At 44.8% G+C, this 15,755-nt stretch overlaps 1 protein-coding gene across 2 annotated transcripts; it reads left to right on the forward strand.

Annotated features, from left to right (window-relative positions):
• The first annotated feature begins 10,001 nt into the window (after positions 1-10,001).
• On the forward strand, positions 10,002-13,806 carry LOC121557219 (serine/arginine-rich splicing factor 10-like). Of its 2 annotated transcripts, XM_041871056.2 has the most exons (6): positions 10,002-10,194; positions 10,984-11,088; positions 12,075-12,178; positions 12,467-12,656; positions 12,788-12,838; positions 13,020-13,806. In XM_041871056.2, the coding sequence occupies exons 1-6, from the start codon at positions 10,130-10,132 to the stop codon at positions 13,252-13,254; spliced, it is 750 nt and encodes a 249-aa protein (XP_041726990.1). In that variant the 5' UTR covers positions 10,002-10,129; the 3' UTR covers positions 13,255-13,806. The 2 variants fall into 2 exon arrangements, with proteins under 2 accessions (XP_041726990.1, XP_041726991.1); XM_041871057.2 differs by lacking the exons at positions 10,002-10,194; positions 10,984-11,088 and adding an exon at positions 11,353-11,687 and having other exon boundaries at positions 12,072-12,178.
• The last annotated feature ends 1,949 nt before the right edge of the window (positions 13,807-15,755 follow it).

Genomic DNA, 15,755 nt, shown 5'->3' on the forward strand with positions numbered 1-15,755 from the left:
TACTCTGACTCTGGCCACTTCAACCAGCCTCTCTCGCACTGGACACTTCCGATCCCCAGCAACATGGGCACCCCTACAGTTGACGCACAACTTTATCCACCGAAACTACACAATCCTCTGTCGCATTCACACTTCCCACATCTTGGAATCTCCCTCCTACACACTGCTGCAACATGACCAATTAACATTGCATCTGAAACAGCGCAATGGATTCGGCACAAAAGCTCTAACTGGATAACTGATATATCCTAACATGACTGTCGGGTAGGGACTGACAGTGACTCCTCTGTTTCACCACGCTCCCTACCAGGTCTGCGTCGCACAAAACGGCAGGCGTCACAAACACCAGGAATTTTCTACTTTAATTGCCCCACCTCCACACTTAACGCAACCCCAGAAATCACTCCTTTCAAATGGTGCCCTGTTCCTAAGAGCAAAGCACCAAACAGGTCTTGACTGAAGTTGCGTGACACGGAGCGCCTGCTTCCTCTAGTCAGAAGAAACACAAATATCACAAGTCCACTACAGGTTACCTTCACTGATTCAACTGCACTCAACTCCTTTTCCAGCCACCCTGAAACCCCAAATGGATCCGCCAAAAGGCAAGGGTCCACTTTCTCCAAAGATGTCCCTCCTATTGGACCAGATTATTTTTAATGTCCAACGATGCCAAGCTTGGGTTCCATGCTTCCACCTCACTTAACTCACCTTCATTCACATCCATTGCTCCTCCAGAATTCAGTCTGGCGCACAGCTTGCGCTTGACACCAATCTTCTTCGACACCCCATCTCCATTTTTATCGCCATCTTCCTCAGATTCAAATCCAACCTCTGCTTTCAACCTCTTCCTCCGCCTCCATTCCTCCTCAGAAATCCACGTTTCTGTGTCTCTGTCCCAATATTCCTGTTCTTGTTCCATGATTCCTCTTCAGATTCATATGGTCGCTGAAAGATCCAAGCAGTTGGGTTTTTTTGTCCTCTACTGCCAGCACAATCCATCGACCGATATGATTCGCACCGAACTACACAAAACACTGATTGCATTTGCCCCATTTTAAATGCTACAGCAGTTTATGTACATAATTGAACCTGTTGAAAAATATAACAACATTTGAGATACCCTCATCATCATGCAGGTGAAACACCATTGTCTGGGAAGAAAATAGATATCAAATGTAATTTACTAGGAGTAAAAAAGCTCTATAATTGAGCTGCAAATGAAAACCTCAGAGTAGATTGGCACTTTTAAAGCAGATACATTTCATTTTACAGAGACGCATTGTGGAAATTGTATGTTGACATACCGATTGGTCAGGAATTCAGATCACCCAGAAATGTATCACCTTAGCAGGGCCCTGCTGCAATGTTTCGTAGCCTATAGGCTACTTTTCAAACTCACCCAGGTGGGAGAAGCAAAATGATTAAGACAGGTATTCACCCAGCAGTCTGTCAACCAAAATGCCCAAATTACCTTTCTTCTTCACAATCTAAATCAAAATTAGGATATGCCTACAGCACATGCCAAACTCATTCCACGGGGGGGCCGAGTGTCTGCAGGTTTTCGCTCCTCCCTTGTACTTGAATGATGAATTAAGGTCACTAATTAGTAAGAAACTCCCCTCACCTGGCAGTCTAAGTCTTAATTGAAAGGGAAAACCAAAAACCATCAGACCCTCCATGAGATGAGTTTGACACCCCTGGCCTACAGGTTCATTCTAAAAGGGTGCATATTCAGGCAATAACCATGTGCAAAGATGGAGTCAGATTGAAAGCCCAATAAACAACCCATTCATGTTTTTTTCTTCTTCTTCTTCGATGAGGTTTAACGGCGGTTGGCATTCAATAAATGTTGCATTACCGCCACCTACTAGACTGGAGTACAACTCCCTTATACTTTGCTTGAAAAAATGTATAAATAAACAAATACCCTACCATCTAACACTACACTCACAGAGAAATAACACCACCCTACTCCACTATTTAAATCTATTTAGTCCTACCTCAAGCCAACAACCTGAAAGGATGGGACACCACCACTTAACACACCCTGTAACTCTTCTGATGTCAAGTCTCGCACACCCAAATACCTCTCTGCAGCTGCCACCACAACCTCAATTTTCTGCGACTTACATTCCATCTCTGCAGTACAGTTGATAACCATTGCTATAAATGCTAAAAATCCAATCTTACTGAAACATATATCACTTGTTGGCCTATCCCTTTGTACTGGTACAGATCTACTACTCACACCACTCCTTTCAGGATCCCTCCTCCTTGACCCATCTTCCTCTACTTTCTTCACTGCCTCAGCATATGACAACTTCTGCACTACTCTAACCCTGGAAACCTCAACCTGCCTCTCTTACACGGGACATTTCTGATCCCCAGCCAAATGGGCAACCCTACAATTAACACATACCACTACTTTCCCCAATGCTACACATTCCTTTGTCTCATGCCCTTCTGCACACTTCTTACACCTAGGAACCTCCCTCCTACACACTGCTCCCACATGCCCATAAGCTTGACACCTGTAACATCGTAATGTATTCGGCACAAAAGCTTGTACCGGATAACTTATATATCCTAACATCTCTTTGTCGGGCAAAGACTCAACATTAAAACTCAAAAGAACAGACAATGACTCTTCTGTTTCACCACTCACGCCATACTGTCTGCGTCGCACCAAACGACGAGCATCACAAACACCGGGAATCTTCCCCTTCAGTTGGTCAACTTTTACATTTACTGCTACCCCAGTAATCACTCCTTTCAATGGCGCCCTTTTCTTGAGCGCAAAACAATTCACATCTCTTGCCCCCATTCGTTTAACACAGAGCGCCTGCTCCCTCTGATTAGCAGAAACACAAACAATTATCACAAGACCACTTCTGGTTACCCTCACCAATTCCACAGCACCCAACTCTATTTTCACCCACCCTGAATCTACAAATGGATCAAAAACTTGGATCCAAAAACGTCACTCCTACAGTCACAGACTCATCTTTATCCTGACCCTCTGTGCATTCCTCTAGCTCCAAGTACTTCACCACACCTACAACCTCTGATACTTCGCCCTCATTCACTTCCATTTCTCCTCCTGTCTTCAGCTCACTCTGCTTATACTTTCTACCATTCTTCTTTAACAAACCTTCTCCCTTTTTTCCGCCATTTTTAACCGACTCAATCTCACCCTCTTAGACCTCCTCTGCCTCTCTTTTTCCCTCCATTCCTCCTCCGTATTCCAAGTGTACGTCTCCTTATGATAAACCTGCACTTCTCCTGACATACATATTGTTCTTGCCTTCTCAAGGGACGCCATTTAACCGGCTGTCACAATCTCCGTACAATCAGCACGAACCCCTCCGGATGTAGCACTCAACAGTGCATCCCACAAAGCACGTCTTGATGTTCTTCTTTATCAAACATCGTGATTGGTCAATTGAATATTTAATCTACATATTGGTCAAGTTTTTGTAACTGATTGGGCATGTTCCTCTGCCCAGGCGTTGCTGACGCATGCCAGATCTTACAACGCTGGGATAGGTATTTTAAGTATCAGCTAACCACATCATTATGTTATAGAAATCTGTCTGTCGATAACACAGTCGGTGACGTGGCACGCAACCATTGGTTGATGCATACAAAGTCCGAGCAGTAGAACACGACCATTGACAACTCACATCATTCATTGTATTTGGTTCATAGAGTTAGATAGAGGACTGTATCTGCGATTATGGTGTCTGTGACAGCATGAGCAGCCCCATTGAGGCTATCTCCATTTCAAAGGTTTCAATGTTCTTCTTCTTTTGTGTTTGAAAAAAGTGTAAACGTAATATTGGTTTTATTTTATTTATTTATTGCAGCCATTAGATGGCGATGATATAGCTTTAAGCCATTTACTAACCATGTGCAACCCAATTTGAAGAAGAAGACTCTCTCTGTGTGTTTGCTAACTATTCTAGCTAACTAACTGGCTGAATAAGTTGACGACGGACTCGCTCAAGCTGTCGGGACTAACCCACAACGTTAGACACGGACGATCTGCTTGTGTGTTGATACACTGGTGGTTGTTGTGGCTGAGTATTGGCGCTAAACCCTGCTGTTGGAGACCGGCATGCTAGCTGGCTGTGGCGTCTTATGACGAGGTGCCCGGACGTTTTTCACGGAATAATACTGCACCTAGTTAGCTAGCTGAATAAACTAGGTTAGTCTATTCCTAGAAAACATTGAGCCGCTGTAGTTTACAACAATTATAGTTTCTGAGGTGGAAGTTGGGAGAGTTATATTTGGGAGTTGTGGTGAGGGAGGCCCCGCTCTCTCCTTTCCCAGATATTTAGTTCATTTTATTCCGATCTCCTCTGCATTATTGTAGCCATCTGCTGCAGCCTGTCAACTATGCCTCTGCCTATCCCTGTTCTCTCCTCTCCGCACAGGCTACACAAACGCCTCGCACCGCGTGGCTGCTGCCTCTCTAGCCTGGTGGTCCCTGCACGCACGACCCACGTGGAGTTCCAGGTCTCAGGCAGCCTCTGGAACTGCCGTTCTGCTGCCAACAAGGCAGACTTCATCCCAGCCTATGCTACCCTCCAGTCCCTCGACTTCTTGGCGCTGACGGAAACATGGATTACCACTGAAAACACTGCTACTCCTGTGGCTCTCTCCTTGTCTGACCATGTGTTCTCGCATACCCCGAGAGCATCTGGTCAGCGGGGTGGTGGCACAGGAATCCTCATCTCTCCCAAGTGGACATTCTCAATTTTTCCCCTGACCCATCTGTCTGTCTCCTCATTTGAATTCCATGCTGTTACAGTCACTAGCCCATTTAAGCTTAATATCCTTGTCATCTATCGCCCTCCAGGTTCCCTTGGAGAGTTCATCAATGAGCTTGACGCCTTGATAAGTTCCTTTCCTGAGGATGGCTCACCCCTCACAGTTCTGGGGGATTTCAACCTCCCTACGTCTACATTTGACTCATTTCTCTCTGCCTCCTTCTTTCCACTCCTCTCCTCTTTTGACCTCACCCTCTCACCGTCCCCCCCTACTCACAAGGCAGGCAATACGCTTGACCTCATCTTTACTAGATGCTGTTCTTCTACTAATCTCACTGCAACTCCCCTCCAAGTCTCCGACCACTACTTTGTATCCTTTTCTCTCTCCTTCTCCTCCAACACTACTCACTCTGCCCCTACACAGATGGTAATGCGCCGTCGCAACCTTCGCTCTCTCTCTCCCGCTACTCTCTCCTCTTCCATCCTATCATCTCTTCCCTCTGCTCAATCCTTCTCCCTCCAATCTCCTGATTCTGCCTCCTCAACCCTCCTCTCCTCCCTTCCTGCATCCTTTGACTCTCTATGTCCCCTATCCTCCCGGCCGGCTCGGTCCTCCCCTCCAGCTCCGTGGCTTGATGACTCATTGCGAGCTCACAGAACAGAGCTCCGGGCAGCTGAGCGGAAATGGAAGAAAACTAGACTCCCTGCAGACCTGGCATCTTTTCACTCCCTCCTCTCTACATTTTCTTCATCTGTTTCTGCTGCTAAGGCCACTTTCTACCACTCTAAATTCCAAGCATCCGCCTCTAACCCTCGGAAGCTCTTTGCCACATTCTCCTCCCTGCTGAATCCCCCCTCCTCCCTCTCTGTGGATGACTTCGTCAACCACATTGAAAAGAAGGTTGACGACATCCGATCCTTGTTTGTTAAGTCAAATGACACTGCTGGTCCTGCTCACACTGCCCTACCCTATGCTTTGACTTCTTTCTCCCCTCTCTCTCCAGATAAAATCTTGCGACTTGTGACGGCAGGCCGCCCAACAACCTGCCCGCTTGACCCTATCCCCTCCTCTCTTCTCCAGACCATCTCCGGTGACCTTCTCCCTTACCTCACCTCGCTGATCAACTCATCCTTGACCGCTGGCTATGTCCCTTCCGTCTTCAAGAGAGCGAGAGTTGCACCCCTTCTCAAAAACCAACACTCGATCCCTCTGATGTCAACAACTACAGACCAGTATCCCTTCTTTCTTTTCTCTCCAAAACTCTTGAGCGTGCCGTCTTTAGCCAACTCTCTTGCTATCTCTCTCAGAATTACCTTCTTGATCCAAACCAGTCAGGTTTCAAGACTGGTCATTCAACTGAGACTGCTCTTCTCTGTGTCACGGAGGCTCTCCGCACTGCTAAAGCTAACTCTCTCTCCTCTGCTCTTGTCCTTCTAGACCTATCTGCTGCCTTTGATACTGTGAACCATCAGATCCTCCTCTCCACCCTCTCCGAGTTGGGCATCTCCGGCGTGGCTCACTCTTGGATTGCGTCCTACCTGACCGGTCGCTCCTACCAAGTGGCGTGGCGAGAAGCTGTCTCTGCACCACATGCTCTCACCAATGGTGTCCCCCAGGGCTCAGTTCTAGGCCCTCTCCTATTCTCGCTATACACCAAGTCACTTGGCTCTGTCATATCCTCACATGGCCTCTCCTATCATTGCTACGCAGACGACACACAACTAATCTTCTCCTTTCCCCCTTCTGATAACCAGGTGGCGAATCGCATCTCTGCATGTCTGGCAGACATATCAGTGTGGATGACGGATCACCACCTCAAGCTGAACCTCGGCAAGACGGAGCTGCTCTTCCTCCCGGGGAAGGACTGCCCGTTCCATGATCTCGCCATCACGGTTGACAACTCCATTGTGTCCTCCTCCCAGAGTGCGAAGAGCCTTGGCATGACCCTGGACAACACCCTGTTGTTCTCAGCTAACATCAAGGTGGTGACCCGATCCTGTAGGTTCATGCTCTACAACATTCGGAGAGTACGACCCTGCCTTACACAGGAAGCGGCACAGGTCCTAATCCAGGCACGGTCATCTCCCGTCTGAAATACTGCAACTCGCTGTTGGCTGTGCTCCCTGCCTGTGCCATTAAACCCCTACAACTCATCCAGAATGCCGCAGCCCGTCTGGTGTTCAACCTTCCCAAGTTCTCTCACGTCACCCTGCTCCTCCGCACACTCCACTGGCTTCCAGTTGAAGCTCGCATCTGCTACAAGACCATGGTGCTTGCCTACGGAGCTGTGAGGGGAACGGCACCTCCGTACATTCAGGCTCTGATCAGTCCCTACACCCAAACGAGGGCACTGCGTTCATCCACCTCTGGCCTGCTGGCTCCCCTATCTCTGCGGAAGCATAGTTCCCGCTCAGCCCAGTCAAAACTGTTCGCTGCTCTGGCACCCCAATGGTGGAACAAGCTCCCTCACGACGCCAGGACAGCGGGAGTCACTCACCACCTTCCGGAGACATTTGAAACCCCACCTCTTTAAGGAATACCTGGGATAGGATAAAGTAATCCTTCTAGCCCCCCCTTTACTCCAACCCAAAAAAAACATTGTAAAGTGGTTATTCCACTGGCTATAAGGTGAATGCACCTATTTGTAAGTCGCTCTGGATAAGAGCGTCTGCTAAATGACGTAAATGTAAATGTAAATGTAAGACAATGCTCTGTTCATTGGCTGATCGCTCCCGACCCATAGGAATCCCCGCCCAGTTGACTACTTTAAAATAGCTGAAGCCCTCAAAGGCAATGTCCATGCTAAAACGTGTTATATCCATCTAAAGTCCTCTTTCTAACTCTATTAATTGATTAGACTAGCACAAAGCCGCTATTTTGAAAGGTATATAAATGTTCTTTATCAGCCTTCTGTAATTTGTCTACCCTAAATTATGTGTTCATAGCCGTGGGAAGTAGGGGTACTGAGGGTGCTGATAAATCGAAATTAAAAGAACAATAATAATATACATATTAAACTAATATTACTCCTGTATGAGTGGAGAAAAATTCTCGTCAGCAGAGCAAGAGAAAAACACTCCTCATGGGGGGCAATCAGAGAGTGTCAAATTTAGTCAAGATAAACATTAATTGTTATTTTGATACGTGAGGTTTATTTGATCTAATAGAAGTTTCGTAATGCTTAGGTTGTTATGAGTGTACAGATATAAGTGTGATGCACGTGACATCCCGGCAACTTTGAGAAAAAATACTTTATATTGGAGTGTCCATTTCGAAATTTGAGATAGTCTATGCGTATTCATGAGGCTATGCATATTCATGAGGATCACTCTCCATTGCGTACAGGCGGTTGACGTCAATATTTAACAAATTCTTCAAATAACGAGATGTAGCCACCAATCCAAAGAGAGGAATAGGCGGGAGCTTGTCAGCCCGCCTTCCGCTCTGTGGACAACGAATCCCATCATTAGGGCGGAGACATAAGTATCTCCTCATAATATCCATATCTCTGCTGTAACTCTTATTCATTACTGCAATTACATTACATTACAATGACCCATTGGACCTCCCCTTTAGCCTTGTGAGGCAAATGATCCGACGCTGCCCAAATGCTCTGTCTAAATGCAAATATGTCTCGCATGCAATACAGTTTTGGAAATACTTGGAACATAACTTTCATACAGTGCATTCAGAAAGTATTCAGACCCCTTTACTTTTTCCACATTTTGTTAAGTTACAGCCTTTTGGTGTTTGGTACACTTACCACATACAGTACCTATTTTTCAACATCCGGAAAATACCACTTTTCAACGTCCTGGAATTGTTTTATTTTAAACATACGGAAGAACGGCAAGGACTGGCCCTGCGAGTAACCAGTTGTGTTCAGCACATTGCAATACATCAGGGTATATATATCAAGCACACTGGTAAAACACTGGTGTTGCAGTAATGAACATTTGCCAACAGATGGCATCAACGTGCCATTGTACACCCATAACAAGGGCTGGTCCATTTTTTTGTCCAGTGGGCCTGTCAAACGTAGGTTCTCTGCCTGTCGAAGTTGCATTATTTGGCTAATAATAGGTAGCGTCATACGAACCATCCCGATCTTGCGAGTTTACATTCTGTTTCACTACACGGATATCAGTATAGAAAAACAGAATGTAAACTCGCACGAGATCAGAATGGTTCGTACAAGGCTAAATAAAATGAGCTGGTGACTTCGAGGAAAAAAATGGTCCGGTGTGTTAGAAATGGAAGGGTCGATTTCTGGTTCCAGTCTGCCCCTGCTGCATACCTCTGGAGACCAGGGGCCATCACTAGTTAACACAGCCACAAAGTCATAAACCCCGCCTATTTCTAAAACAATTATTCTTAAAATCTGATTTTAAACCTAACCCTAATCTTAACACTAAAAAGCATATTTTTGTTTTCAGAAATGTTTACGATATAGCCAATTTTGACTTGTTCTGGCTGTGTTATCTAGTGGAAACCGATCACCTTTGTGCCAAAAATATCCATGGAATTTTTCCAGTAATTGTCTTCAAGGCTGATTTGTTCCATCACTCACAGCCGAAGATATGAACATTTAATATTCATCCAATGTCTGCCATGCTTCTGGATGACGTTGTCGATGCTTGCGCTTGCTCCAGTGTGCACTGAGTGCGAAGGTGTTATTGACTCTGTAAAGCAGATGGCAGCGACCACGAAACGGCATATGCGAATGTGAGGCCATGTTGGACAACGTCTCCAATTCATATATACCTCAGGGCTCGAGACCCTTCCACACAACTCTCCAAAACTAGGCCTACCCCAAACATGCAAAATGTAAACATTTTTTGGGCGTAATATTTTTTCTCTTGGATGATTTATATATTTTTCAAATCCAGATAGTCTATAAATAATTTCAGCAGTGACCCTAGCTCTCAAGACCAGTTGATGGTATGGAGGACAGCTTGCTACATGTGAACTATCAAAGCTCTGTTGTAACGTTTATAAACATTCATTCTCCCTAGCGATACAGTTTTGGAAACAGTGCATTCGGAAAGTATTCAGACCCCTTGACTTTTTCCACATTTTGTTACGTTACAGCCTTATTCTACAATGAATTAAATGTTTTTTTCCCCTCATCAATCTACACACATTAACATCTAAACAGCCCTTGCCCAAAATGCCAGATGGCCAGGCCACCCCTGGTGGGCAGGGCTAAAAGAATGGTATTTGACCCTGCGCGTTAGCCTCTGTTTGCCGACAGATGAGACCGCCTCGCTGCTTTTTGCTACAGCTAGAACAAGTAGTATAATTTATTGATATTAACTTATATCAGAAATTTCAACCGGAGCAATCATATTTTACAATGGCTAGGTACATGAGGCCCCCTAACCCCTCACTCTTCATTAGAAACATCTCCGACGAATCCAGGTAGCTATGATTGAATCCTTCGCTTCGGGCGTGCGAGGTACAGTAGCTAGCTAGCTAGCTAATGTATGCTAGCGAGCAACATTAGCTAGGTGGCTAAACTGTGTTGTTGTTTACTGATTTTAGCTAGCTAGCATTTACGGTGCAAGCTTGTAGTTAAATGTTGTCAGCTGCTAGTTGTCTTTGTCGATGATGAGAAACGTTAACGTTAGTTGGATAGCTAACTAGCAGTAACTAGCTATCTGAAAAAGTTAGCTACCTAAGCTTTGTATCAAAGCTACAGGCAGCTAAGCAGAAACGTTAGCATGTCTGCTAGGCTACATGCCATGAGTTTGCACCAAATAACGTCTACAGTGGTGTGTACAAAAACAGGAGAGTTGTTTGAACCAACTGTGAATAACCTAACTTAGCTGGCCATCTATCTACCTGCCACTGTTTCTGCTCTTTTGCCAACTCCATATCATGGAACTGGCTGAACCAGTACCTGGGTTTAACTGGCATGCATGCATGCATGCCAAACGTGACAGGAGTTGGCATGATGGCACAAAGAGACTGGCACTCAGGCTACCGTCTACCTGGCTTGTGGTGCATTAAATAGTTATTGTCCAATGTCACATTTTATACCCCCATTTCTATGGTAAGTATTAAGCCAATTTAGTTGAATCTGAAGGTTCTCTTATTGGCCACAGTTGCAGGTTTGAACTTTGAATCACACTGGTCTAACATTAGCCTAAAAGGGGTGTATGTTGCTGGCCATTAGATTAAATGTCCTGTCATTTCACGACACTTTAGGCCAGAGGAACTACGCCGTGAGTTCGGTCGTTATGGGCCTATTGTAGATGTCTACATTCCACTAGACTTCTCTACAAGGCGACCAAGAGGATTTGCTTACATTCAATATCCTTTATACTCATGTAATGTATTAATGAACATGTCTTCTCATTCGGTGCTTTATTATTATTCACACATGGGGTCATATTGACAATGTCACACGTATTGAGTTTGCCTACTGTTTTGAAGTATTTATTGTATATTTGTCATAAAAGTAGGCTATACTGGTTTTATGGGAGGGGAACATTAACAACATTCGAACGCAGTAAAATGTGTACAAGCATTAATCAACATCTCCTCTCCTAACTAAAATTGCTTCTGTTACCCTAGAAATGTTAAAGACATACAGTTCTGGAGAAACCACAACAAAGAATGTAAAGACTGGCGTAGAGTAGTTTCAAGCCAAAGGGACCATAATGATTTCAGGCGACACGAAATAGTGGGAAAAGAACACAAAGAGCAAAGTTAAAGCATGAAGACACAAGGAGGAGAATAGAGAGCATGAAGGCTTCCATTTGTCTACCAAAGAGGAACATTTTAAAGGATGTATTGGGTGAAGACAAGCCGGAAATCTCAAGTTCTTCTGCCAAGCAGTTAAAGAGCGTAAAAAGTCAAGCTGAAGATCAAAGGTCAAGCATGTTTAAAGGTGACAAGCTTAATGTTTTGTATCCTACCAAATAGAACCCTTGCTCTTCACCTCCAAATATTTTGCTCTGTGTGTTCTCTGTACAAAAGGACAAGAAAATCATATCAATTGTATGATAACTTTAATTATATACTAGATTACTGAAATAAGATTTCAATGATGCATTTGTATAGCCTTATTTCTCGTTACCCCCCCAAAATTTCAACAGAAGTTTCATCTTCATGTTTTTAATATTTTAGCTTACTATTATCCCATGTTGGCACACAATTGACTTACCAATTGAAGCTTCTAGCCTCTATACTTCATTGTTTTAATACTTTTGTAGTTGTATGTGTGCAAACATGTCTCTCCATTTCCACACCCCCCTCCACAAGTGTAAGTAAAAAGCCTTAACAGTCTGTAGCACATTCGAGGACGTGCGAGATGCAGAGGACGCCCTCCACAACCTGGACCGCAAGTGGGTGTGTGGCCGACAGATCGAGATCCAGTTTGCACAGGGTGACCGAAAAAGTAAGACTGGATTTTATTTAGGTGCCCTGTATGAGTGCACTATTTACTGTCTACCAATCAATTCAACATGAAGAATTTCAAGTTTCACTGTCGTAACAGTTTACCCAAGAATATAAGTAGGAAAGTCTAACTAGGCCTACATCTTCACTTTTAGCGGCAATATCTTGACTCGGGTCTCTCAGACTAGTGAAATCATTGCCAACCTGCATGCAAAAGTATTTTTAAAGCCCTTGTTGCTCAACTATCCTTGTGCCCAGTATTTAATTTGAATGACTATTGTCCCTCCAGCCCCCAACCAGATGAAGACGAAGGAGAGCTCTCCTCGCAGAGGGTCCCGCAGCAGCTCCTTCTCCCGCTACGACGACTACGAACGCGGTGATGGCCGACGCAGACGCTCTCGCAGTCGCAGCTACGAAAGGCGCCGGTCACGCAGCCCTTCCTGCGACCGCCGTCCTCGGAGGTCGGAGAGCCCTAGAGAGTGAGTTCCTCTGTGACACTGAAACTAAACCACCGTTTCACTTGTCAAGTAATCCTCCCAAGGGGCTTTCATTGCAGACCGAAATGCCTTTGTATACAGACTGGTTCTTACTTTCACTTTTCTCTCTACAGCTCTCGATCATATGGCAGGCACAGGCGAAGCAGAAGCCATGAGAATGACAGGTAGACCAATATATACAACTCCGTATTCTGACTTACCTAACACTGCACAGTGCAATAAGATTGCATTTATACTGCATAGGCCTGTGTGGTTTCAAAACACTTTACAATTGTCAAGTCAGTGTATTCATTAATGTGTAGACTGATTCTTCTGTTCATATCCCATCGTCCTTTTTTTCTCCAGGTACAGGGGCCCTCCACGTGAACACAACAGGATGCACCATGCACCCCTGTCTCGTAACCGCTCCGCCTCCCACTCCCCCTCTCCTCCCAGATCCAGGCCCAAAGACGCAAAGTCCCAGTCCAAATCACCCAACCCCGTCAAGGACTTCCACCCCTCTTCTGGCACCCAGAAACAGGCCTGTGGACGCTCCTACTCCAGATCCCTGTCCCGATCGCGCTCTCACTCCAGATCCTAGGACCTCACACCCTCAAACCCTGTTACTCTGTCGCTAAATATGTTTATGTTCAACAATATAACATATGAATATGGAGGCTAGTGAGTGGTTATTACACAATACCACCTCAGTTCATTAGTTGAGTTATCATGATATCTCTGGGCTGATGCCATACAACAGGAGAGCTGGTTGTCCCTACAGATGGATAGTAATTGTTAATGTTAGTTCAGTTTCATTTACCTCCTCTGAAGAACATTGGCTGTTTAATTTACCTTCATATTGGTTTAATTCTATTAATTGAACCCAATGATATTAAGTTCAGCACATTAGAATTGGTCAACTGTGTAAAATATGAAGGTACTGCTTGTTTTGGGCTAACAGGTATTCATTCACCTCTGGCTACAGAACAGGTTGAGAGTGCAAAAAAACATAAGACGAGAAGTTATAAATCTGGAGTTTGCAGTGATATCTAGTCAAGTTTACTGTTATTATTTTTTTTACATTTGATATAGATAAAATGTCCAGCATTTTTTTAAAGATCAATTGTTTTTATTAAATATCCTGTATTATTGATACTCGTTTATTATTTTTAACTTTTCTTAATAATTTGGGTATACAAAGATATTGCTCCCTTTAAAGTAGGGTCGAGACACCGGACAGGTTGTTAGGTACATTTATCTATTACCGGGCCCCGCCCCCCCGGGGCATTCTACAAGGTGTCGTAAATGTTCCACGGGGATGTTGGACCATGCTGATGCAATGGCATAATGCAGATTGGACGGCGGGCGGTACATTCATGCTGTGAACAGCCCGTTCCATCTCATCCCAAAGATGCTCTTAAGTAAACTGAACTCGCTGTCATGTTCCAGGCGATGTTTTTCCACTCCTCAGTTGTCCAAGGTTGGTGATCGCATGCCCACTGGAGCCGCTTCTTCTTGTTTTTAGCTTATAGGAGTGGAACCCGGTGTGGTTGTCTGCTGCAATAGCCCATCAGCAACAAGAATCAACGAGTTGTGCGTTCTGCGTTGCCGTTCTGCTTTCACACCACTGTTGTACTACGCCGTTATTTGTCTGTGGCCCACCTGTTAGCTTGCACGATTCTTGCCATTCACCTTCGACCTCTCTCATCGAGTTTTCGCTGACAGAACTGCCGCTGACTGGATGTTTTTTAGTTTGTTGCACCATTCTTGGTAACCCCTAGACACTGTTGTGCTTGAAAATCAGCTTGGGTCGCTTAGGTCACTCGTTTTGTCCATTCTCATGTTCAATCGAACAATAACTGAATGTCTCGATGCCTGTTTGCATGCTTTATATAGCAAGCCATGGTTACGTGACTCAGTTTGGAGGAGTGATGTATTTTTGTGAACGGGATGGTGTACCTAATAAACAGGCCGTGAGTATTGTTAAACAGTATTAAACCTACGTCTACATCTGACTTTTTACCTTTAAACTTTTAAAATGTACATTATTGGAAGATTGCTGAGGGGACTTGCTTTCATTCAGCTACGAGCATTAGTGAGGTCGGGCACTGATGTTGGGCGATTAGGTCTGGCTCGCAGTCAGCGTTCCAATTCATCCCAAAGGTGTTCGATGGGGTTGAGGTCAGGGCTCTGTGCAGGCCAGTCAAGTTCTTCCATACCAATCTCGACAAACCGTTTCTGTATGGACCTCGCTTTGTGCACGGGGGCATTGTCATGCTGAAACAGGAAAGGGCCTTCCCCAAACTGTTGCCACAAAGTTGGAAGCACAGAATCGTCTAGAATGTCATTGGGCGGCAGGTAGCTTAGTGGGTAAGAGCGTTGCACTTCACCCTAATTGCTCCTGTAAGTCGCTCTGGATACGAGCGTCTGCTAAATGACTAAAAATGTTTTTTTTAATTGTAGCGTTAAGATTTCCCTTCACTGGAACTAAGGGGCCTAGCCCGAACCATTATTCCTCCTCCACCAAACTTTACAGTTGGCACTATGCATTCGGGCAGTTAGCATCTCCTGGCATCCGCCAAACCAAGATTTGTCCGTCAGACTGCCAGATGGTGAAGTGATTCATCTCCTACACGTTTCCACTTCACAATAACAGCACTTAAAGTTGTCCGGGGAAGCTCTAGCAGGGCAGAAATTTGACAAACTGACTTGTTGGAAAGGTGGCATCCTATGACGGTGCCACGTTGAAAGTCACTGAGCTCTTCAGTAAGGCCATTCTACTGGCAATGTTTGTATATGGCGATTGCATGGCTGTGTGCTCGATTTTATACACCTGTACGCAACAGGTTTGGCTGAAATAGCCGAATCCGCTAATTTGAAGGGGTGTCCACATACTTTTGTGTGTATATATAGTGTATTTACTAAGAATATTGTAACTGGCGATCAAATCAAATGTTATTTGTCACATGAGCCGAATACATCAGGTGTAGACCTTACAGTGAAATGCTTACTTAAAAGCCATTAACCAACAATGCAGTTTTAAAGAATACCCTAGAATAAAAATAAAATAATTAAAGAGCAGCAGTAAAATAACAATAGTAA

Source organism: Coregonus clupeaformis, unplaced genomic scaffold, assembly GCF_020615455.1.
Source record: "Coregonus clupeaformis isolate EN_2021a unplaced genomic scaffold, ASM2061545v1 scaf0151, whole genome shotgun sequence".
NCBI lineage: Eukaryota > Metazoa > Chordata > Actinopteri > Salmoniformes > Salmonidae > Coregonus > Coregonus clupeaformis.

Coding starts and splice junctions, on each gene's coding strand:
- LOC121557219 (XM_041871056.2), top strand. CDS start 10,130: ATGGCTAGGTACATGAGGCCCCCTAACCCCTCACTCTTCATTAGAAAC. Junction 11,089..12,074: donor AGAGGATTTGCTTACATTCA/ATATCCTTTATA, acceptor AGTCTGTAGCAC/ATTCGAGGACGTGCGAGATG. Junction 12,179..12,466: donor TGCACAGGGTGACCGAAAAA/GTAAGACTGGAT, acceptor TTGTCCCTCCAG/CCCCCAACCAGATGAAGACG.